The 21,898-nt window shown below is 36.3% G+C and overlaps 2 protein-coding genes across 2 annotated transcripts; one reads left to right on the top strand and one right to left on the bottom strand.

The window, feature by feature from the left end:
- Positions 1-1,797: 1,797 nt before the first annotated feature.
- LOC114748926 (ankyrin repeat-containing protein At5g02620-like) lies at positions 1,798-3,566 on the bottom strand. Its single transcript, XM_028937389.1, has 2 exons — positions 2,791-3,566; positions 1,798-2,631 (listed from the first exon to the last, which is right to left on the bottom strand). The coding sequence occupies exons 1-2, from the start codon at positions 3,385-3,387 to the stop codon at positions 1,798-1,800; spliced, it is 1,431 nt and encodes a 476-aa protein (XP_028793222.1). The 5' UTR covers positions 3,388-3,566.
- A 15,782-nt stretch (positions 3,567-19,348) lies between these two features.
- LOC114748927 (uncharacterized) lies at positions 19,349-20,444 on the top strand. Its single transcript, XM_028937390.1, has 3 exons — positions 19,349-19,361; positions 19,458-19,698; positions 20,249-20,444. The coding sequence occupies exons 1-3, from the start codon at positions 19,349-19,351 to the stop codon at positions 20,442-20,444; spliced, it is 450 nt and encodes a 149-aa protein (XP_028793223.1).
- Positions 20,445-21,898: the final 1,454 nt, after the last annotated feature.

Consider the following 21,898-nt stretch of genomic DNA (forward strand, 5'->3'; position numbering starts at 1 on the left):
CAGGTTCGGATCTGGTTATTGGCGCCTCTTAGCTCACGACACTGGGCCTACACATTACTAATTATACTGTGGGGGAGTCATATCTCAAGTTTTACATGGAAGGCAATTTTATTACCTTACAGGGTACTAATGGCATTGTGGTGACTCAGGCTAGATTTCATCAGCTACAGAGGATGATTCACACCGATGCGGTCAAGTAGTGTTTCATGCTCTATTTACACAAGGTAGAAGAAAGTCAAACCACGTATTTGCTAAACCACAGGAGCTGCTACCCCCTCGAGATCACAAACACCGAATAGTGTTACAAGAAGGCACAGGTCCAGTAAAGGTGCATCCTTAGAGGTATCCTTTTTCACAAAGGGTTGAAATAGAAAAGATGGTGTTGGAATTGCTTAATGAAGGGTTGATACAACCCAATACTAGCCCTTTCTCTGCTCCTGTAATTTTGGTTAAGAAGAAGGATGGGACATGGAGGTTCTGTGTTAACTATAGAGCCCTGAATGCTGTGACAGTAAAGGATTCTTTCCCTATGCCTACTGTAGATGAATTGTTGGATGAACTAGGTGGTTCAGTTTTTTATTCCAAGTTAGATCTAAGGTCGAGCTATCACCTGATTTTGATGAAGCCTGAGGACAGAGACAAGACTGCATTTTGAACTCACCAAGGACTTTATGAATGGCTTGTAATGCCATTTGATCTCTCCAATGCACCAGCAACTTTCCAAGTCTTAATGAATTTGGTTTTTAAACCTTTCTTAAGAAAGTTTGATATTTTTTGATTATATATTGATTTATAGCTTTGATTGGCAATAGCATCTACAACACGTAGAAGAAGTTTTGAGACTGCTGGAGATGCATCAGCTTTTTGCTAAGATGTCGAAGTGTTCATTTGGTCGAACCAAGGTTGAATATTTGGGGCATGCCATATTAGTGTTGGGGGTAGAAATGGATCCCCTGAAGGTTGTGGCAGTGTTACAATGGCTCTTGCCAGGAAATGTTGCTCAACTGTGAGGTTTCTTGGGTCTTTCCGGCTATTATTTATATAATAACAATGACTACTGAGGGAACCATGCATGTATTAATTATTTATATAATCACTTTTGATAAGAAACAAGAGGCTTGAAAGAAGGGAAGTATTTAACATAGCTGAATTTTCAACTTGGACTTATTGCCTTCATCTAACCAATGGAATAGTTGCGTATGTGAACATTATAATTAGAAACCGACCTTTGCTAAAAAGTAGAAATGCTGACTTGATTTTGGTATTGGTATTTTTTAAATATTGCATCTCTGTATAAATTTTTTATTACGTAATTGGTAACTATAATAAAATAAAAATCAATATTATGTAGTTACTACATCATTATTATGAACATTATTCAATATCGTCAATATTAATATCAATAACTCCCCCCCCCCCAAAAATACAATACCAATTAAATTTATAATAAGTTATTATTTTTGTATCTTCCAGTGAACGGAGACTCAATCACAATCAGATCACCTATAAATTAAAATCTACAAATCATACAATTCACAGTACAATGACTATAATTGAACCTGGCGGCTTGTGGGGGAAAAAATCCTTGCAGAGCACAGTTAGAAAACGTGCCATGTATCAGAATAACTGAGCTCTAATCTCATAATCATTGAAATTCATAGAACATATCTGACACAAGTCTGAATGAAAATGAGATACTGAAGTAAATAACACAGCAGAAGATATAATTTCAGAGAGAAGTAGACGAAAGACGCCACAGAGGGAGGAGAAGAGACATGGCAAAATGTGGCATCTAATTCACTGGCAGCATCGTGCATTTTGGATTCCGCTCCTCAGAAACGACAAAACATTATCCAACAGCCAGTTGGGCTTCTTCCCCCATCTGTTCTTGAGCCAAAATGCGAAGCGCAATGTGGACAACACAGCAACAATCCCAAGCATCCCAAACCAAAACAAAAGTGATCCGGAAATCACTCTAGTGGGTGAGTCGAGAAGCGAAAAATTTGGATTCACCATGGAGAGGGCTTGAAGGTACGTGAGTGTTAAGAATGTGAGAGTAATACACGTGCCAACAGATAACACCCATATCACTGGTTTATGTCTCAAAGGAACTCCACTTACGAGTATGAGGGTGATACACAGAGATCCAATGAAACATATGGTATTGTGCCTTTGGTAGCGACGAAAAGCAGAACTAGATTTAACAGCTGAAAGTGCTTTTCCAGGGCATGCTAGTACGTCATTTTCTTCATCAAATAAGCAACCGAAGGGATCCTCACCGGGAGCCACAGCTTGCTGAACAAAACCACCAGGAGGGTTAATCAAAGCTTGAAAGGTTATAGTTGCGATCACTGTAGCCACTAGACTCAAATTCCCTCTCATCTTTTCTAGCCGTTTAGTGTCGTTATCACTTAATATGTGTACCACAAGCGCAAGAATCTTTCTCCAACCGTTGCGCTGATGAGTTGAGGTTGTGGGCTCAGTTCCGTTCAACATGCCTCGTATCTCGAGGGTCTTGAAGTCATCTGGAACAAGCTCCACAATATCATGGACTGTTAAACCAAGCTTGTTCTTCAACCCTGCTGCTGCTTTTTGCCTCACTTCAGGTATTGAAAGGAGGTACCTTACGGTCTGATTGATTAAATAGTGAACGTGTCAGAATATTGTGCGTGGCGGAGCTAAATATGATTGAGTAGTAAATTGTGATTTTCAAACACCACTAACATCTATCAAGAACCAACCAGTTTGCAGTTTTACTTCTTTTACAAATTACTAAAGAGTAAAGAGTACCTCAACTTGCTTCAGCATGACAGCTGAATGGAGAATGGTATTCTCAGCGCGATCAGTACCATTGAAGTTGAGAAGGTTGCCGGTAGTGTGAAGCTCCAGTTCTACTAAGGCTTTCAAGGTTTCGAGGCGATTGTGCTTAATGCATAAATGGAACATCGTCTCCCCCTTGTCACGAACATCCAGAGATTGTGGCTTCAGTCTGATCAACTCTCTCACAACCTCTACTCGCCCTCTCATCACCGCATAGTACAAAGGAATTCTTCCTTTGTCATCAGGGTACAAGCATGGATCACTATCAGTTTCTACCAGTTTCCTCACAATTTCAATGTGACCCTCTGCAGAAGCCAAGTGGAGGGCTGTCCTATTGGAGGAGTCCAACTCAGTGGCTAGTTTGCGATTGAGAGTGAGAAGTTGCTCTGTGAATTCACGGTGGCCAAGAGAAGATGATATGTGTAAAGGACTTTCAGCGAAGTCAGAAAGTGAAATTTTGTGGAAGATTTGCGAGTTTTCTCGTACCAATGATTTCAACATTGATACGTCCCCTTTCTTTGATGCCTCATAAAGAATGCTTATTTGGTCGCTTTCTTGTTGGGACATTTTGATGATCCAGAAAAGGGAAGTCTTGAGAAGCCTCTGTTAATGAAGAACTTAAACTTCAAATGGCTTTCTTGCTTCTTTCAAAAAGTACAGGCTGCATATATAATTGATGTGAAATGCAAGTTCTGAGAAATTTCCGAGTTGTTTTAGGCTGCGATTTATGTAAGGAATTCTCATAGACTTATCTTCTACATCGCCATCTCTTCCAAGTCATTTCAAGGTTTGTTCAAGGGAACTTCGATGTCATTTCAGATTCAGTTAAATCTTAAGAAGTTTCTTTGAGGAGGACCAAGTTGAGCAGTTATAAATTCAAAGCCGACTGATCTGTATTCCAAATTGATGAGCTGAACATAAACGACACATGAAAACGTTAAAACTTTGGGCCTAGTTTGACTGATTATGAAACAACCCTTCAGTATTGCACACCAAAACGGGTCCCAACAAAGATTTGGTCGAAGAAAGTTGAAAAGATTTGGTCGTAGAAAAAGTTGGGATGAAATTAATAATTCTCAAAGAATGAATCGCTATGTGAAAACTCGAGATAATTAATGCTCATAAGGATGAACGCCAGACTGAATCTACACAATATAGGCCTCTGTTATTATGTTTTGTATGGCCTGTATATATGTCTCATTGTATTTCCATGACTATTTTTTTGGTAGAATATGTTAAAAGTAATATAAAGAGAATAAAAACGGAGTATTTTTTTTAGTACAAATGATTAAATGAGATAACTTAGTAAAACCAATTCGCATTATATATACACACACATAACTAGCTACTTTTTTTTTTTAACCAAATAAAACTAACTAATATTTAATTCTTCCCTGAGAACAATTGGGGTTTCTTATTTTGGTCAGCGTACCGACATGTTGGAAGGCGACATCCATGGCGGCCTGGGGCCACATCGGAGAAGCAGCCCCTGGAAAGGATAAAGAGGGGCGGTAGTGTCACAATATCAATCACCCGTTTTTCCTCCCACTCATCCCACGCAAATACAAACGAGTTTCTTTGTCGTCTTCTGTGTTTCTTGCGTGAAAGGAACATGGTTGTTGAATATAACTAATGTTTAATGCAAGTTGACATCATCTTCCACGTAGTTCCAAAAGTGTTGATCAATGATCAGAGAGTGATCTTTTGTCAAGAGTCTAAATAGATAGCAGCGTCCTGGTTCGTTAGATTTCGTCACCTCAATCATACTCAAAATAAATGATATGACTTTAGACATTGACTCTTACCATGATGAGCGTATGCGTATTTGGAGGGAAGTCCATCCTTTTCTTCTCCCTCTTTTCCTCATCTTTCTATATTCCTCTTTCTACCTACTTTTTTCTTTTTTAATGCAATCACATGGTTCAAAAGGCAGCTAGCAAACCCGGTATGACTAGGACCCCATAGCACTACTCAACAATAATATTAGCCCCGTCTTTAATATTAAAACTAATTGTATGTTAAATTTAGTTCTTAACATTATATTTTAATTTAATTTATTTTTTATTATTTTAAAATGTTGTTGGTTGTTAGGGGTTTCTACCAAGAAATAATTCTAATAATCTAATGCCCCTGAAACTCACCACCATTTAATTAAGAAATCATTTTCATTATATAATTTGAGGATTGATTAAGAAAAAAATTGGTAGCAAATCCCTCAGTAGAAAATTAATTAACAAATGGTTTCTAGAATGATGAGTTGCATAAAGGAAGATAAGCTGCACATAAAAGAAGTTGGGTTGCATATAGGGAGATGATTTGCACAAAACATTATTTGGATACAAGAGACTACTTTGCACATAAAAATGACAACTTGCACATAAAGAAAGATGGCACTAAAGGACTTTCAGCAATGAAGTCTCATAACCATGTCGCCGCTAAAAGTATTCAGTAGCGACTTAATGTTGCCATTAAAAAGGACTTTTAACTACTACAGTTTTAACAGTGACACAAGTCTATTTTAACTTTTTATTATTATTATTTTAATTTTTATAAAAAAAGATATGATTTGTTCTGACAAAATAAAGTATTTTTCCATGTTGTTGTGTTAAAGAGAGAGAAAGAAAAGGTTAGAGAAATAATATGGTGTGTGTGTGTGAGAGAGCAAGAGAGAGGGAAGGAGGAAGGAATGGGTGTATATGAGAGTGAGATATTATTTATGTGTGTGATATAGAGTTACATAGTCATGATAAAATTTATAATTAAATTTTATTATTTTTATATGCTATTCTCATATTACATAATTATAAATATAAATACTAAAATAAATAATATAATAGCTTAAATAATTATAAAAAATATAAAATTGTACGAATTTTGTTTTTTATACAAAATGGATATTATAAATAAATATTTTAATCAAATAAAAAATTAAATATAAATATTTAATAATATTATTATTTAATAATATTTAATATAATAGCCTTAGTGACAACTTTTTGCTTGTTTAGATTGGGTTGAAATTTTGTTTTAGCCATAAGCTGTTAAAAAAAGTTTCAAATAATCGTTATAAATCAATTTCATAATCATTTAATGAATCATAATTCAAGACAATTTATTTTACCAATAAATTTTATCCAAAGTTTATCCTTCCTACAGTTAATTCAAACCCACGTGTGTAAGTGGATAGCATTTAGTAAAATGCTTGTTTTGAGGTAATCATTGCTCCTATATATGGCCACCCAAAAAACGAAGTGATCGCCCCTGCTAATAGAATTATTATATATCCTGAGCTCTTGGATGACAAGGCTGAGGGCAAAGAAGAATCTCGAAGAATTTGTCAATGGAGTTTTATCCAAAGAACTGAAAAATAAAGAGCCTATTGCCTTTTGATTATGTTTCTGCCTATTTTTAACACTTCTTCATTCTTAATTTTCTGCAAATCCTCCACTTTTTTTTTATAAGAGAAGAATAATTAATTTTTAAAAATTAAGAAAGGTAGTTAAGGTCAGTTGGGTTTTTATAAATATGTCAAAATTGTAAATTTCTTTACCAAAATATTCTCATTTAATAATTAAGTGGTTGTTTTTAATAATTGATCCAATTTTCATTTTAATGAAAAACTAATCAATAATCTAAACTGGAGTTTTTTTTTCCTTATAAATAAGATTAAGAAAATCCTTCAAAAGGTCTTAATAAAGGATCACATTTAGGAAGTACATAACAATCTCACTTGTCACTAGTGGTTGAATTACGTACTATTTCTAGTTCTAATTATAAGATATCGTTTGTGGACTATAAATGGGGTCTTATAATTAGGACCGGAGATAGTATTACAATAACTAAACCTAGCATGGCCTCCTTGGAGAAGTGCTCACCAGAAACACTTGGCCTAAGCGATTAGCTACTCATGGGCTTGGATGAAGTTCCACGTACTATGGCTCTGATGCAATTCTACCATAGCAGCCATTGAAGATGAAGACGAAGGCGAAGAATGGGAGAAGATGGAGATGGAGATGTGTGAGACTGAGAAAAACCAAGGGAGTCCAAGTGAAATTTCGAACAAGTGGACATATATGTGTGTGTGAATGGGTATGTCGCGGATTGATCAGTCGAGGCTGTCATCTGTTTATACTGTTGGTCTTTCAGGCACAATAATCTCTAATTACCATAATTAAGCCATATTATAATGCTAAAACCCAAGATAAAGTATGGAAAACCATCATATATATTAGTGATATTCACCAACAATACATGTGTTTGTATGTATTTTACTCTCCCATAATATTTGAACGTAATTGGACAATGCTAAAAATAGATAGTGGCAAATTAAAACTGATCCCACAAACAACTTGGCTAACCATAAGCAATTAGACAATAAAAATTCTTGTTTCATTTAAGCTGAAAAGATTAATATTGAATTTGAATTGATTGATGTGTAACTAAATTAAATAAAATAAGTGTTATCAAATTAACAAACGCAAATATTAAAAAAGAAAAAAACAACGTTGAGTTACTAATCTACGGTCTGCTTCTCTGATTTTATCTCCATTGAATTAATTAAACTTAATCAGTTAATCTAGAGTCTTAATAATTATAAATGCATGTCGGTCTACTTATAATTCTACCTCAATTAATCATGTAATATCTCACATAATTATATAAGGAGCAAATTAACCTAATTTCACACTAATTTGATTAGGTAGAACATCTAGGTATATGTCTGCCCCACATATAAATTAGATTAAATCTAATTTCATATTACTTAATCTCATGGTCTGTTGTTTAATATTCCCTTTGTCAAATTCAATTTTAAATTCTCAAAGCAAGCTCAATGGTGACGAAGCAGGTTACAACAAACCCAGAATTAACTAAACTGAATTAAAATTAAGTATAACTAACAAGCGGGAATAATCTCTAAATCACAGACAGCTTCATAATTTCTCTGGGTTGTTTATCGAACTAGTCAGACATGGCTTTGAGCAATCTGAATTGAGAAACAATAAATTCGAAACAAAATGACATAATGGAATGGAAGAAGAATATAAACAGTGGAATGAATGAACTGAACGATAGAATGATGGAAAACGAAATGAATGCGAACTGAATGAGAAGAACCCAAGGCTCCAAACATGCAGTCTCTCCCGTCTCTGGCCAGAATCCAGCCTCTGATCTCCATCCTCTTCAGCTACTCTGTCGAGCTTCCTCTGAGAAGGAAAGGAAGAGCAGCAGCGTGCTCGTCATCGGTCTCGATCCACTGGCTCAGTCCGCTAAACTCGTCCCCTCCTCCAGGGAAGAAGAGAATGAACAGTCGCCTCCTTGTGCAGCTCGATCTCTCCCTCTCTTCATTATGGCTTCAGTTTCCCAAATCCGAACTTCTCAAAAAAACGGTGGGCATCCGGCTAAGACAGAAGAAGAAAACATAATAAAAATAAAAGGAAAAAATAAAGAAAATAAACTAAAATAAAATAAAAATAAACTGAAATAAGAGAAGAGAAGATAAGATAACACAATCTTAACTCCAACGTCTAAGATATTTACAATGAAACAATCCCCCAATTAATGCTCCAAATTAATTTCTTTAATATATCACTCAAAATTCTAATGGTAACTCTCCAAAAATCACTCAAAATGCCTTGTAAAAATACTCAAAACGAAGAGTTGTCACTTCATATCTATATATTTATATATATGCATCGATAATAAACTTCATTATTCATGATGTAATAGTTCTAATGCTGGATTCCAATCAATCATCAAGTTCCACTTGCAAAACCGACATCAGGGGAAAAAAAAAAACTTGTGGAAATGTCAGAGTTTAACACCCCTACTCAAGTAAAACACAGTCACAGAACAGTAAACATATTAATTTATTACCATGTGTAAGGCGAATAATAGAGAACTAACGAAAAGAAGTAACAAGACACACTTGAAGTAACAATAATCTAAAAACAATTCTTATGTTGGGCCAAGATTTTAACAGCATATTCTGAAGAGATCCATAATTCAGAAGCCTGGCGGTTGTCATATGCTGTCGTTGCCGATGCTCGGATTAATCTGACGCTTGAATTTTTTTCAACTACTTTTTCTTGCCTAGCCAAATAATAAGCATCGTGCTATAAGCAGAACAGCCTCGCCTAGGAAGCCAATCCAAATCCTACGTGATACTCTCACCATTTTCCAAGCCGAGTAAAAAAGTTCACCATCTGGGTTCATCAAATAGAGGCCATTAATGTAGGTGGGTATCAAGAATGAGAGTTATGCGCATAGCATCCACATCACACCCTTATGCTTGAGGGAAACTCCACTTACGAGTATGAGGAAGACAGTGAGAGATGAGATGGAAGCTAAGTTATTGTATTTTGTGTAGGGAGGATGAAAATAAGGTGCGTATCTAATAGCTGATACTGCATCTCCAGGGCATGCCGAGCTATCATCTTTATTTAGATTCAAAGAATCCAAATGCTCATATTGGAGCTGCGTTTCCTTAGCGGGACCGGTTTAAGATGCAACCATATCTTCTCTGACTTTTTGGATATGTTAGGGCCAATGTTGAAGATCAAAGTAAAAGGCCAATGTCGTTTCGTAGAGAGTAATATATTTTTGACATGGCAATTCAAGTGGCTAGAAAGGTGGGCATCATATTTGATTGGGTTGGTCATGATACAATTAAGATAAAAATAGATTTTTCTTTTTCATAAATTGATTGATAAAGGCTGGTTCTCTACTATGCAAGCTAGCTTATGCTAGAGTTCAAGAGAATATATGTACAATATACAAAAGAACAGGAGATATATGGTATTATAGACAGAAACCCAATTATGTAACAGTATAATAGATCTCTCAACAAGTTCAAGGCTAATAGATGCAAATGTATAGAAATAACTTATTTGAACTTCTCCTATGAATGCTCTATTTGTACATAAGTTTTGATTCTAACGAGTAATATATCATTGATTCTGTACCATATTGGCTGCTTCGTTAATTATATAGCTAATCCATTGGTGGAGTAACAAAACTAGCTTGTGCACAGGTCATTATATTGATTCAACTAGATATGACCAAGTGGGGTTAAAAGTTTTTAATTAATTTTTATTATTCTTTTGTTTTACATTTTTCTTTATTAAAATTTATAATCCCTTTTTTATTTTTTTAAATTGAACTCATAAAATTTTTTCCTCCTCTCTCTTTCTCTCCATTTCCTTCTTACCATACATAAGGCTAGTATCCTATGAGTAGTACATTTAACATTTTAAAGGACAAAAGAGTATATTTGGGATGATAAGAAAACGAGGGGGATGTGCAAAGTCATAAATAGATTTGAGTCCACATTGGCGGCTAATAATAATAAATTCAAATTAACGGGGTGAAGTTTAACTTCCCTTAATTGTCGCTTTGGGGTTACTCCAAAAATTAACCAAATTAATGCAATATAGTGTGCAATCCGGGTCGTATTTACTTTGAGGAGCCGAAAACGAAATTAAATCCTAGTAAATAAATGCAAGTAACCTAAACTATAAAAAGGATTTTTTATTTGAGTTTGAAAAATTGCTAACTAAATGCCTTGAATTAAATTGAAATTAAAATACTTTTTTTTTGTTTTTATGTAAAAAATAATTAAAATGAATGAAGATTAAAGAAATGAAAATGAGACACACAAATAACACTGATGATAATTAATCCTCCAATTCAACAATGTAGGCAATCATTACTCTAAAAGATGTGGGAGTTAAAAACAATGAATTAAGAATTATAATTAAGCTTTTAATCCAACAACCGAGCCACCTCAAGTTGCCACAAAATATTTTCCTAAAATCCCAACTTACTAACTGCAACCAGAATAGTAAAATGGGATTAAGGATGCCAAAAACCAATGCTTAATTAGAACTCTTAAATCCAAAATAACAGAATGAAAGCTAGTAAGAGACAATATGATCCAAAATTCTAAGCCACCTTAGAAAATCACAATATATTAACTCCAAAATCAATATAAATGTCATAACCACAACATCATAATTGAAATCAAAGCTATAAACAGCCCAATATCAAATGTTAAACAATAATCTAGTCACAATAATCCCCAAATATAATCATATTAAGCAATACAATTATCCCAACAATTAGAAAAACTATCCTAAGACCTAGGAATTGTTAAACAATTATTGAGTAGGAAATTAAAGCAACTAAAACTCCCCTTTGATGATCCAAGCTCCTGCCATTATTGTTGAATTAGAGAATTAGGAATTAGCCACGGTTTGCCATCAAATTCGCTGCAATCAGTATTTTGCTACAGGATCCCATGGAAGAACACTGTTCACGCTGAATGGTTCACGTCTCTGTTTCGCTTGCGTCTTTTTCCGCTTCAGCTCATCCTGCGTTTCGTTCCCTGTGCTCTGTTTCGTGTGTGTGTTTCTCTCAACCGCCGTCCGTGTTCGTTCTCTCCTGTTTCGTGTGTGTGTTCGGCGTCTTCTTTTCGTGCCTCCCTCCGCGTGTGTGTGAGTGATTATTATTATTAGGTTGGGGGAGGGCAAAACGTTCTGTTTTGCTCTCCCCTTTTTTTTATTGTTATATATATATATATTTTTCTTTTCTTCTTTTTTTTTTATATTTTTAATTCTTCTAAAAACCTGCAAACAAAATTCAAAAGTAAGGTAGCATTAATTGTCCTCAAAAAAACCAATTACTTACAATTAAACCAAAATATGACAATTTTGCCCCTATAAAATAATAATTCAAAATAAAATAAATTAAATCAATTAAGGTAAAAACAGACCAATTAAGCTGACAAAACTCATATAAAAGATACCAAAATATATAAAAATAATTGAGTTTGTCACGGGGTCATTAAGACGCGTCTAGACTATTCCTGAATTGAGGAAATAATATGCCTTAAGCTTTTTGACGTTATGTTTGGAAGCACATGAATGGAATTAGCAAGTTGTTTCCCCAGCCCCCAACCCCCACCAGTTGTTTTACTCCAGTGGGTGGCTAGAAATTTAGAGACCAGCTCCTGTTTGTCAAGAATAGTGAACTTGGTATTTAAACAATAGCCACAGGGTTAAAATGTTCTTCAAAGCACAAACACACACACACACACACAAGAAACACAAGGCCTCAATATTTAGAAATAAGAAGAAAGAGTATCGAAGAAAGAAGCAGTGAGGAGTAGTCAGATAAGAAGTTGCAGAAGAGAAGAAACTCCGCAGTTACAAGACAGGGACGATGGCCAGAGAAGAAGAGTGCCTTGGTAAAATAAAGCCCATCCTCGCCTTCTCATGGTGCCCCCTTTACTTAGATAACCTATGCTTGTCAAACCCTTGGGCATATTTTTCAGCCCATTCACTTCATCGACGGCCCATATTCACGTTTTGGCCCATTCCGATAAGATATGGTGGCACATCATTCATTATTTTAAAATTTACTAACAGGGTTGGTCTAACAAAATGAGATATTTTGTTGGATGACACTTCCCAGAGGGTTAAGTGCAGCTTGAAAGGTTATGGTTGAGATGACTATAGCCACCAGACTTAGATTCCCCCTCATGTCTTCTACCCAATCGCCATTATAGTGGAGCCATTGGTCTATGTGTTTGAAAACATTTCTCCACGATCACTTCTTCTTCATCCAGCATCTCTCTTCCTTGCTATCAGCAATTCAGCATCAATCTTCTCTCTTCTTCCACATTTGATTCCACACTCCATTACTATGACATGTATTTCAAGGTTCTTGGAGTACTCCACATTACAATATTAATAAACAAATTCAATCTGGCTCAGCGGCAAGAAGATTGGACACGAAAGGAGGCGATCACGAGTTCGAACCTTGAAGAAGACACATTTAAGATGAAAATATTTGAACGATGACATGGCAAGGAGTGATGTGGCAATGATGTGGCGGTAAGGGTGATGATGTGGCCGCCGATGACGATGACGTGATGGCCGGCGGTAATGAAGTTACGGCCGGCGACGATGACGTGGCACCTACGATGATGATGTGGCGTTGGTGAAGCCAGTTCTTCTTAGGCATTACTTTCAGCAGCGACAAAAAAGTCGCCGCTGAAAACACTTAGCGGCGACAAATGTCGCCGCCGAAACTTCTAAAAGTCGCCGCTAAAAGTATATTTTAGTGACAACTTTTTTAGTCGCCAGTTTTCAGTCACAGCTGCTACGGCAACGACTTTTCGGTGACGACTTGTCACCACTAAACGTCAATTTTTTTGTAGTGAGTCCTTGGGAAATCCATGGACGATATCTAGGGCCGTACAACCCATGTCGTTCTTCAAGTTCAGTGCTTCTGATCTTATTTTTGGAATTGAAATGAGGTAACTCACAGTCTGAACATAACAGCCAACAAGAAAATTTAATTTGTTATGCTTGTGACTTATACATAACAGAACCAGAAAAAGATCGAAAACAGTTATATATGTAATGTGATCTCAAACTCAAGCTGGTCATACAAGTAAAAAAAGTACCTCAACTTGCTTAAGCATGATAGCCAAATGGAGAATGGTGTTGTTGCCATCCGAGTCTTTCTTAGTGAGCAGCTTATTGGTGTCATGAGTAGCCAAAGCCACCAAATCTTTAAGGATCTCCAAGTGGTTGTGCATCACACACAAGTGGAAAATATTTTTCCCTTGTCATCATGCAACTTCAAAGACTCTGGTTTTGCTCTACCCAGCTCCAACACAACCTCTCTTCTTCCTCTTATAACAGCACAGTGCAGAGGGATTCTGTGTTCTTGGTCACGAACTAAGCACGCCTCTCCACGAGCTAGCAACTGTTCCCTCACAATGCGGATGTGGCCTTGTGGAGAAGCCAAGTGAAGAGGTGTGCTTTGAAATGAGTCCAACTCAAGGGCCAGTTGGGAACAGTTAGCACGAAGGGTTTTGGTACATTCAAGGTGGTCGAGTAAAGCTGATATGTGTTTCAAGGAGGGTTCTTCGTGAGCATAGTCTGTGCAAGATCAATGAGTCTTGCTGGAGTAGGGTTTTCAAAGTTGAGTCAGAGCTATTTTGTGATGCATCGTATAGATCCCTCATTCTATTTTCTTCACTGTTATCAGCTATTGCTATTTCCATCTTCGAGTGTTGGCGTGGCCGTGTGCGTTTACTTGTTAACTATTTATAGACCAACCACTAGCTGCCAAACCAACACTCAACAAAACCTTCTAGTCCTTATCAACGGAAAATCGATACAAATTGTCAAAAGAATTACTCAGTAGTCTGCAAATTAGTGCATGAGTTTAGTTGACACAATATGACTTTGTTTCAGAAAACCCAGAATAAGAGAGTCTGCATGCCCTGCTCATAAATTAGGCATGCTTGTCCCCTAAACAGCAGCGTTTGGGATGAGCCAGTTAACTGTTTTTTTCCAAAAAAATTGTGTGCTTTTTATTTTTTTTTTTTGGGTTAACTTGGATCCATCAACCCGCTGAGTTATTTTTTCAGTAACAATCAATATTTTAAATTAATTAATTTTTGATCCATCCAACATTTTAAGTTAAGAAGCACTCAGTGTTCTAAACTAATTTTTTATGTGTATAATACATAAAGTATTTTTTTAAGCAGCACTCAGTATTCTAAATTAATTCTTGATTCTATCAAGTAGCAATGAACACCTTAAGCTTAGGATACTGAGTACTGCTAGAAAAGATACTAGAGTGTTTCATGCATAAAAAAGTAGTTTAGAATACTGAGTGCTATTAAGAAAATAACTCAGTGTGCTAGATGCATCAAAAATTAATTAATTGAAAATATTGACTAATACTGAACAATCTTTTATGATACTAGGTGCTACTAAGAAAATAATTTAGGGAGTAAAATACAACCTAACCCAAATAAGTAAGAAAAAATAAAAATTAATAAAAAGTTCAAAACATTAAAAAAAGGTAAATGTGTAAATTTATCCCTGACCTTATTTATTAGGTATATTTAGCACCACGATTTTTTTAATAGTGCAATTTTACTCATAATCCCTTTTTAAGGTGCAATTTTACCCAGATACAACTTTACCCTTAATCTTTGTTGCACAAAGAAAAAGATTATGAGTAAAGTTGTACTGCTAAAAAGATTCAGTGTTGGTTGCGTCTGAAAAGTAAGAGCAGGAATAAATTTGCACTTAAGGGGGAAAAAAAAACGAAGTACCTAGCTAATCCCAAAACGCTGCCGTTTGGGGGATGAGGTATCCAAGAAAGGGGACCAAGTTATTATAGGCAAGCAAGTTTGGACTAATTTCAGAAATTAGGACTGAATGAGAATTAAGGAGTTAGGAGGGAAAAGGGAAGCTAGGAGAGAGAGACTAGACCGAGGACTGACCAGAGGATGGAGGAGGGAGAGATTGGAGACTGGAGAGGGAGTTCGAGTTCGAGGCGATAGCTCTAAGTGCCTGGGGGAGGAAGGGTGAAGTTTCTTACTTAAGCAGGCTTGAAGTTTGAACGTTTATGCAGCTGGTTGAACACTGGACAATTTTTTTTTCCAAAAAGGAAAATCATTTTAAAAGTATAATTATTAGACTTGACTTAAAACAGTGACCATCGGTGTCCCGTTCCGCCTGTAATTTCAGTTTTATTTAAATAATCCATATAAAATCAAGATAGTTTTAGTAAATATCAGCGAGCACCCTCATGCATCTTCCTGTAACATACAAGTTGTTACTTGTTTTATTGATTTACAAAAGCAATAAAATATAATCATTGGGAGACAACGCATCACATGCCTAACAAAATGCTCTTTCTTTATCTTTAATCACAACGCTATCTTGACCCCGGTATTGCTGGGACTCTACAATTTATACTACTCAACAATAATATTGGTTAGGTTAATACTTTATTAGGGAGGCATTATTATTATTGTTGTTATTACCCCCTGTCATCAATATAAGATTTAATTATTAGCTCATTTAAAAAATTACAAAATTATTAAATTATTTAAAAATATTTATATTTATTTTTCTTCAAACTAATTTGCTTCATTTATAAATTGATATATAATCTAATAATACATATAAATATCTTAGAAAAATCACATAACATCTACTTCCTCAGTTTGCCATTAGATATCGATCTGGAGAAATTTCTTTTTTTGTTGTAATGCGGATTAAGGAGCTGCTCCTCCATGTTGTGGCCGTGGAGGTGGGGGCTGTCGCCGCCTGATAGAGGCAGAAGCCAGGGCCACCGGAACTATCAATGTCGAGTGTGTCAATTGAAAGAGGAGGGGAGACAACTCAGATGCCAACGAAAAAATCGAAGGAGTCATGCCATTCAAAATGAAATTTTTCTAAGATTCATTGCTCAGTTTTGCATGGTCTAAATTAGTTAACTAATTTTTCATTACTTTGAATCTCCAAATTAGTAATTTAGTTTGTTTTTTTATTAAGCACATGTATCTTATTATTGGAAACAATCCTGTTTGAGGCACTATCGGGTACTAATATGGGTACCTCTTTCAGTAAGAATTCAAACATTAGTTTGTTAATTTGTAAGAAACTAACTCCTTCCACTAGACCTAATTCTTAATAAGAGAGAAATGATTCTGCGTAAATTCTTTAATATCTCTATCCATGACGGTTCATGCTTCCTAAGCCGAGTACTATCATATTTTGGCCCACTAGTAATTTCCTCCTGCTCCTCATTAATGCGAAGCCCATTCATTGCTTAATTGAATTGATGTGGATGTGTCTTGGGCTCTTGGATGATGGCTGATAGCTCTCCAATCATTTGTTAATGGAGCTTTATTCAAATAACTTAAAAATAAAAAGCCTATTTTCTCTCTATTCCGAATAATTCTTCATTCTTAATTTTCTGCACATTCTCTAATTTTTTATAAGAGATTAATAATTAGTTGTTAAAATTAAGAAATACAGTTAAAGTCAGTTGGATTCAATAAATATGTTGCCTATGTAAATTTCTTTACCACAATACTCTCATTTAATAATTGACTATAGTGACTTTTAATAACTGATTATTTGAAGAAATATTTTTTAATGAGGTAAACAATAATAAATAATCTAAAACAACAGTTTTTCCACAAATAACATAAAGAAAAACCCTTCAAAAGTTCTCTTGTTTAAAGGATGTAACAACACGTCTCATGACAATAAACCCTTCAACAGTTTTTGACATTATTCATCATGTAATAGGTCTAATGCCGGATTCCAATCAATTACCAACTCCCACTTACAAAATCGACATCAGGAAATTAAAATCTTGTGGCAATGTCAGAGCATTTAAAACTTCTGATTAAGTAAAACTAACTCAGATCACTGTAGAACGAAGCATCAATTCTTATGTTTGGCCCAAGACTATGACAACATATTCTAAAGATCCCTAACTATTATGGTTCTCATGAGAAAACACTGGCGTCATATGCTGTCGTTGCCGATGCCAGGATGAATCTGACGCTTGGATTTTCTCAACTTTTTCTTGCCTAGCCAAATAATCAAGCGCCATGCTATAAGCAGAGCAGCCACCCCAAGGAAGCCAATCCAAATCCTCAGTGATACTCTAACCATCTTCCAAGCTGAGTCAAAAAGTTCACCATCTGGGGTTACCATGTATAGGCCATTAATGTAGGTGAGTGTCAAGAACGTGAGATTATCCACGTAGCAATCGACAATATGCACATCACAGCCTTATGCTTGAGAGGAACCCACTTACGAAGTATGAGGACGACAGTGAGAGATGAGATGAAAGCTATGGTATTGTACTTTAAGTAGGGATGAAAATAAGGTGGGTATTAATAGCTGATACTGCATCGCCAGGGCATGCCTTGCCACCAGTTTTGTATTTAAAGCATCCAAGTGGATCATCATGATCTTCTGGATTTATACATTGCTGACGAAACCACCAGGAGGGTTATTTACAGCTTGAAAAGGTTATGGTTGAGATGACTGTAGCCACCAGACTCAATTGCCTCTCATCTCTTCTAACCAATTCCCATTATGCTTCAAGTTATGTTCCGTGATCTTTATAATCTTTCTCCACCCTTTTGTGGGATAGTCGTTGAAGGTGGAGGGTGCAGAGGACTTTCCATTTTGCTGTCTTGAATCTTTTTTATGCCAGATTTCATCAACATGAGCTGCATGTGAAGGCTTTTGGAGACTTTCTTGTGACCTGTAAAACCCGTCTCATTTTCCACGCCTGCAGCTTCTCTTATTGCTGGAATTTAAAGGAGGAACCTTATGATCTACACAGTAATAATACAGCAAAAATTTATGATCAGTAATGCAGTAATAGAGCGCAAGCTTTAAAATAGCACAAAAGTTGGAAAAATTACGTCAACTTGCTTCAATGCTAGCCAAATCAAGAATAGTGTTATCATCCAAGTCTCTCAAACTGAGGAGCATGCGAGCGTCGATGTCGAAATCCATCAAAGCTTTAAGAATCTCCAAGTGACTGTACATCACAGACAAGTGGAAAACAGTTTTCCCCTCACCAAGGCTCCACAGTGATTCTGGCTTTACACTAATTAGCTTGAACACGATATTTGTTCTCCCTCTTCTAACTGCATAATGCAATGGAATTCTACCTTGTTGATTAGGGATCAAGCAAGCACGGTCACAAGCTTGCAATAACTCCTTCACAATGTGGATGTGGCCTTCTGCAGAAGCTAAGTGAAGGGCTGTGCTTCGGAAGGAGTTAAACTCAAGGGCAAGTTTGGGTTTGTGAGTAAGAAGGAGTTTTGTGAATTCAAGGTGGCCAAGTAAAGCTGATATGTGTAAGGGAGTTTCAGTGAAGATCGCCCTCGAGTTAATTTTGTGTAGGATTAGTGGACCATGTCCAGTTGAGAATAACTAGTGGTCCAATTTATTAGGACGGTCCTTACTGGCTTTTTTTATACACAGGACAGTCTCAATGGTTTCTTTATTAATATATTCTCGACCATCCAAAGGTTACCTTTTTAAGTTTTAAACTATTTCACGTGTTTCATCAATAGGGAGAAAAGAAGTGTTAAACCATCAGAACACCAGCATTAACTAATTTGAGCTCACCCAAGAAGACTTTGGAAAATGAACTTAAACATGCATAATTTAATCAACGACCATTTTCCTGTATGAATTTTAAATAGCCTTGCTTGACCTTTTTAATTTTGCTTTAATCTTTAGTCGTGTTACCTACCCAAACGTGAAGCCATTGTCTGCAGTAAAGAAAATGTCGCGCAGTAGAGATGATATTCCGAAGAGAGAAAGGACTTTGCTATACCTGTGATGCCAAGTTTTCACCAAGCCATCGCTGCCTGAATAAACAATACATGCTGATTGTGAGTGATGAGACAGACGATGGGCTGGGCTTAGAAGAATTGGTGAACGCTCAAGAAGCAGGGCTCGAGTTAGATGGTGAGGGGTTTTTGCTTCATCATCTGTCCATTCATGCTTATCGAGGATCACCAGGAAAAGCTACCATCTGTTTTGAAGGGGTGATTGAGGGCACTACGGTGCAAATTTTGCTAGATGGGGGAGTTCAGATAGCTTCATACACCCCACAATAACACACACATTTGAGATTACCAGTAGAGTAGACTTGAAATGTTAAAGTAATGATAGGGGATGGTAATGCTATGAAGGGGGAAGGACTAATTAGGAATTTGTCAGTACAAATTCAAGGGCATATTCTCAAATTTCCTACATATGTATTGGCGATTGCAGGTTCGGATCTGGTTATTGGCGCCTCTTGGCTCGCGACACTGGGCCTACACATTACTAATTATATTGTGGGGGAGTCATATCTCAAGTTTTACATGGAAGGCAATTTTATTACCTTACAGGGTACTAATGGCACTGTGGTGACTCAGGCTAGATTTCATCAGCTACGGAGGATGATTCACACCGATGCGGTCAAGGAGTGTTTCATGCTCCACTTACACAAGGTAGAAGAGAGTCAAACCATGTATTTGCTAAACCACAAGAGCTGCCACACCCCCTCGAGATCACAAACACTGAATAGTGTTACAAGAAGGCACAGGTCCAGTAAAGGTGCATCCTTACAGGTATCCTTTTTCACAAAAGGTTGAAATAGAAAAGACGGTGTGGAATTGCTTAATGAAGGGTTGATACAACCCAGTACTAGCCTTTTCTCTGCTCCTATAATTTTGGTTAAGAAGAAGGATGGGACATGGAGGTTCTGTGTTAACTATAGAGCCTTGAATGCTGTGACGGTAAAAGATTCTTTCCTATGCCTACTGTAGATGAATTGTTGGATGAACTAGGTGGTTCAATTTTTTATTCCAAGTTAGATCTAAGGTTGAGCTATCACCCGATTTTGATGAAGCCTGAGGACAGAGACAAGACTGCATTTTGAACTCACCAAGGACTTTATGAATGGCTTGTAATGCCATTTGATCTCTCCAATGCACCAGCAACTTTCCCAACCTTAATGAATTTGGTTTTTAAACCTTTCTTAAGAAAGTTTGATATTTTTTGATTATATTGATTTATAGCTCTGATTGGCAAGAGCATCTACAACACGTAGAAGAAGTTTTGAGACTGCTGGAGATGCATCAGCTTCTTGCTAAGATGTCAAAGTGTTCATTTGGTCGAACCAAGGTTGAATATTTAGGGCATGTCATATTAGTGTTGGGGGTAGAAATGGATCCCCTGAAGGTTGTGGCAGTGTTACAATGGCTCTGGCCATGAAATGTTGCTCAACTGTGAGGTTTCTTGGGTCTTTCCGGCTATTACTGTCGGTTTATAAGGCAGTATGCGAGTATAGCCAGTCCTCTGACATGGTTGTTGTACAAAGATGGGTTCACATAGACTAATGAATCGCAAGAGGCTTTTGATAAGCTCAAAGAAGCTTTGACCTAGGCACCTACCTTGGCACTACTAGATTTCAATAAAATGTTTGTGATAGAGACTGATGCATCAAGTAGCAAAACTGGGGCTGTGTTAAGTCAGAATGGACACCCAATAGCTTACTTTTCCAACACAATTCTCCTAGGATGCAAGCACATTTGCATATGTCAGGGAATATATGCTATCACTCAGGCTGTGGCTAAATTTTGGTCATTATGTATTTGGGCAGCATTTTATATTAGGACTGACCAGGAAAGTCAGAAACACTTACAAGGGATAGGTCATACAGACTCCAGAGCAGGAGTCTTATTTGCCTAAGCTGATTAGGTACAATTTTATGATAGAATATAAACCAGGAAAAACGAATAAAGCACCAAATGCTTTGTCTCGTGTCACATGCATAGCCTTGGTTCAGGTGTAGTCAGACTGGTTGACCGAGATCACTCAGGGGGTTCACTCCTCAGATTGAATTCAAGGATTAATTGCACAATGCATTAATGATCCTCTTTCCATGCCTGAGCACTCTGTTAAAAATGGTTTATTGTTCTGGAAAAATAGATTGGTCGTATCGCATGAACATATTGATTTGGTTCAGAAACTGTTAAAGACAAACTTTACTAGCTAGCAAGTTGTAGGGGTTTTTATTCAGACTATTGTTAAGTTACATGGGTTCCCTCGGTCTATTGTGTCTGATTGTGACAGGGTCTTTATCAGTTCTTTTTGGAAGAATTTAATTGAATTTTTTAAATAACAACAACTTAGGTGGATTAAATCATGCATGCGTATGGGTATGTGAATAATATACGTATATCTATGTTATTGTGAGATGTGTGTGTGTTATTAAATTTTTATACACGTGAATAATATACTATATACAATTTTTTTATCCTGTTCCGTCTGGTTATAATAATATCATAGTATTTATTTATATATAGGTTAAAGTTATTTATATATATATTTATTATTATTTAATATTATCATAATATTGTTGTAGTATATTAAATCTCAACAACTGGATATTAATCTAATGGTAGAGATAGTAATAGAGAGAAAGTAGAGAAAAACCTAAATGGAGATATTCTTCTTCGCATGGCATCAAGCCATAAGATCATTGTTCATGGTTTACTGTAGCTGAACTTTCAACCTAAAGATTAGTGTCTTGGTCTAATGAATTGATTTGTTTTATGCATAAAAATAAGAAATGGACTCTTATGCCAGTCAGAATACTTGCAATTTCTTCTTCCACTCCGTGAAATATAGAGACAATGAAACTTTGAAAAGTAGATTTGATAATG

Source organism: Neltuma alba, unplaced genomic scaffold (assembly GCF_004799145.2).
Source record: "Neltuma alba isolate B1F8T4 unplaced genomic scaffold, ASM479914v2 tig00005857_pilon, whole genome shotgun sequence".
NCBI lineage: Eukaryota > Viridiplantae > Streptophyta > Magnoliopsida > Fabales > Fabaceae > Neltuma > Neltuma alba.

What these genes read in the sequence shown, in the direction of transcription:
- LOC114748927 (XM_028937390.1), top strand. An exon ending in GTAGAAGAGAGTCAAACCAT is followed by an intron (nt 19,699 to 20,248) that starts GTATTTGCTAAA and finishes ATTGATTTATAG; the next exon opens with CTCTGATTGGCAAGAGCATC.
- LOC114748926 (XM_028937389.1), bottom strand. Translation starts at nt 3,387, where the DNA reads ATGTCCCAACAAGAAAGCGACCAAATAAGCATTCTTTATGAGGCATCA. An exon ending in TCATGCTGAAGCAAGTTGAG is followed by an intron (nt 2,632 to 2,790) that starts GTACTCTTTACT and finishes TTAATCAATCAG; the next exon opens with ACCGTAAGGTACCTCCTTTC.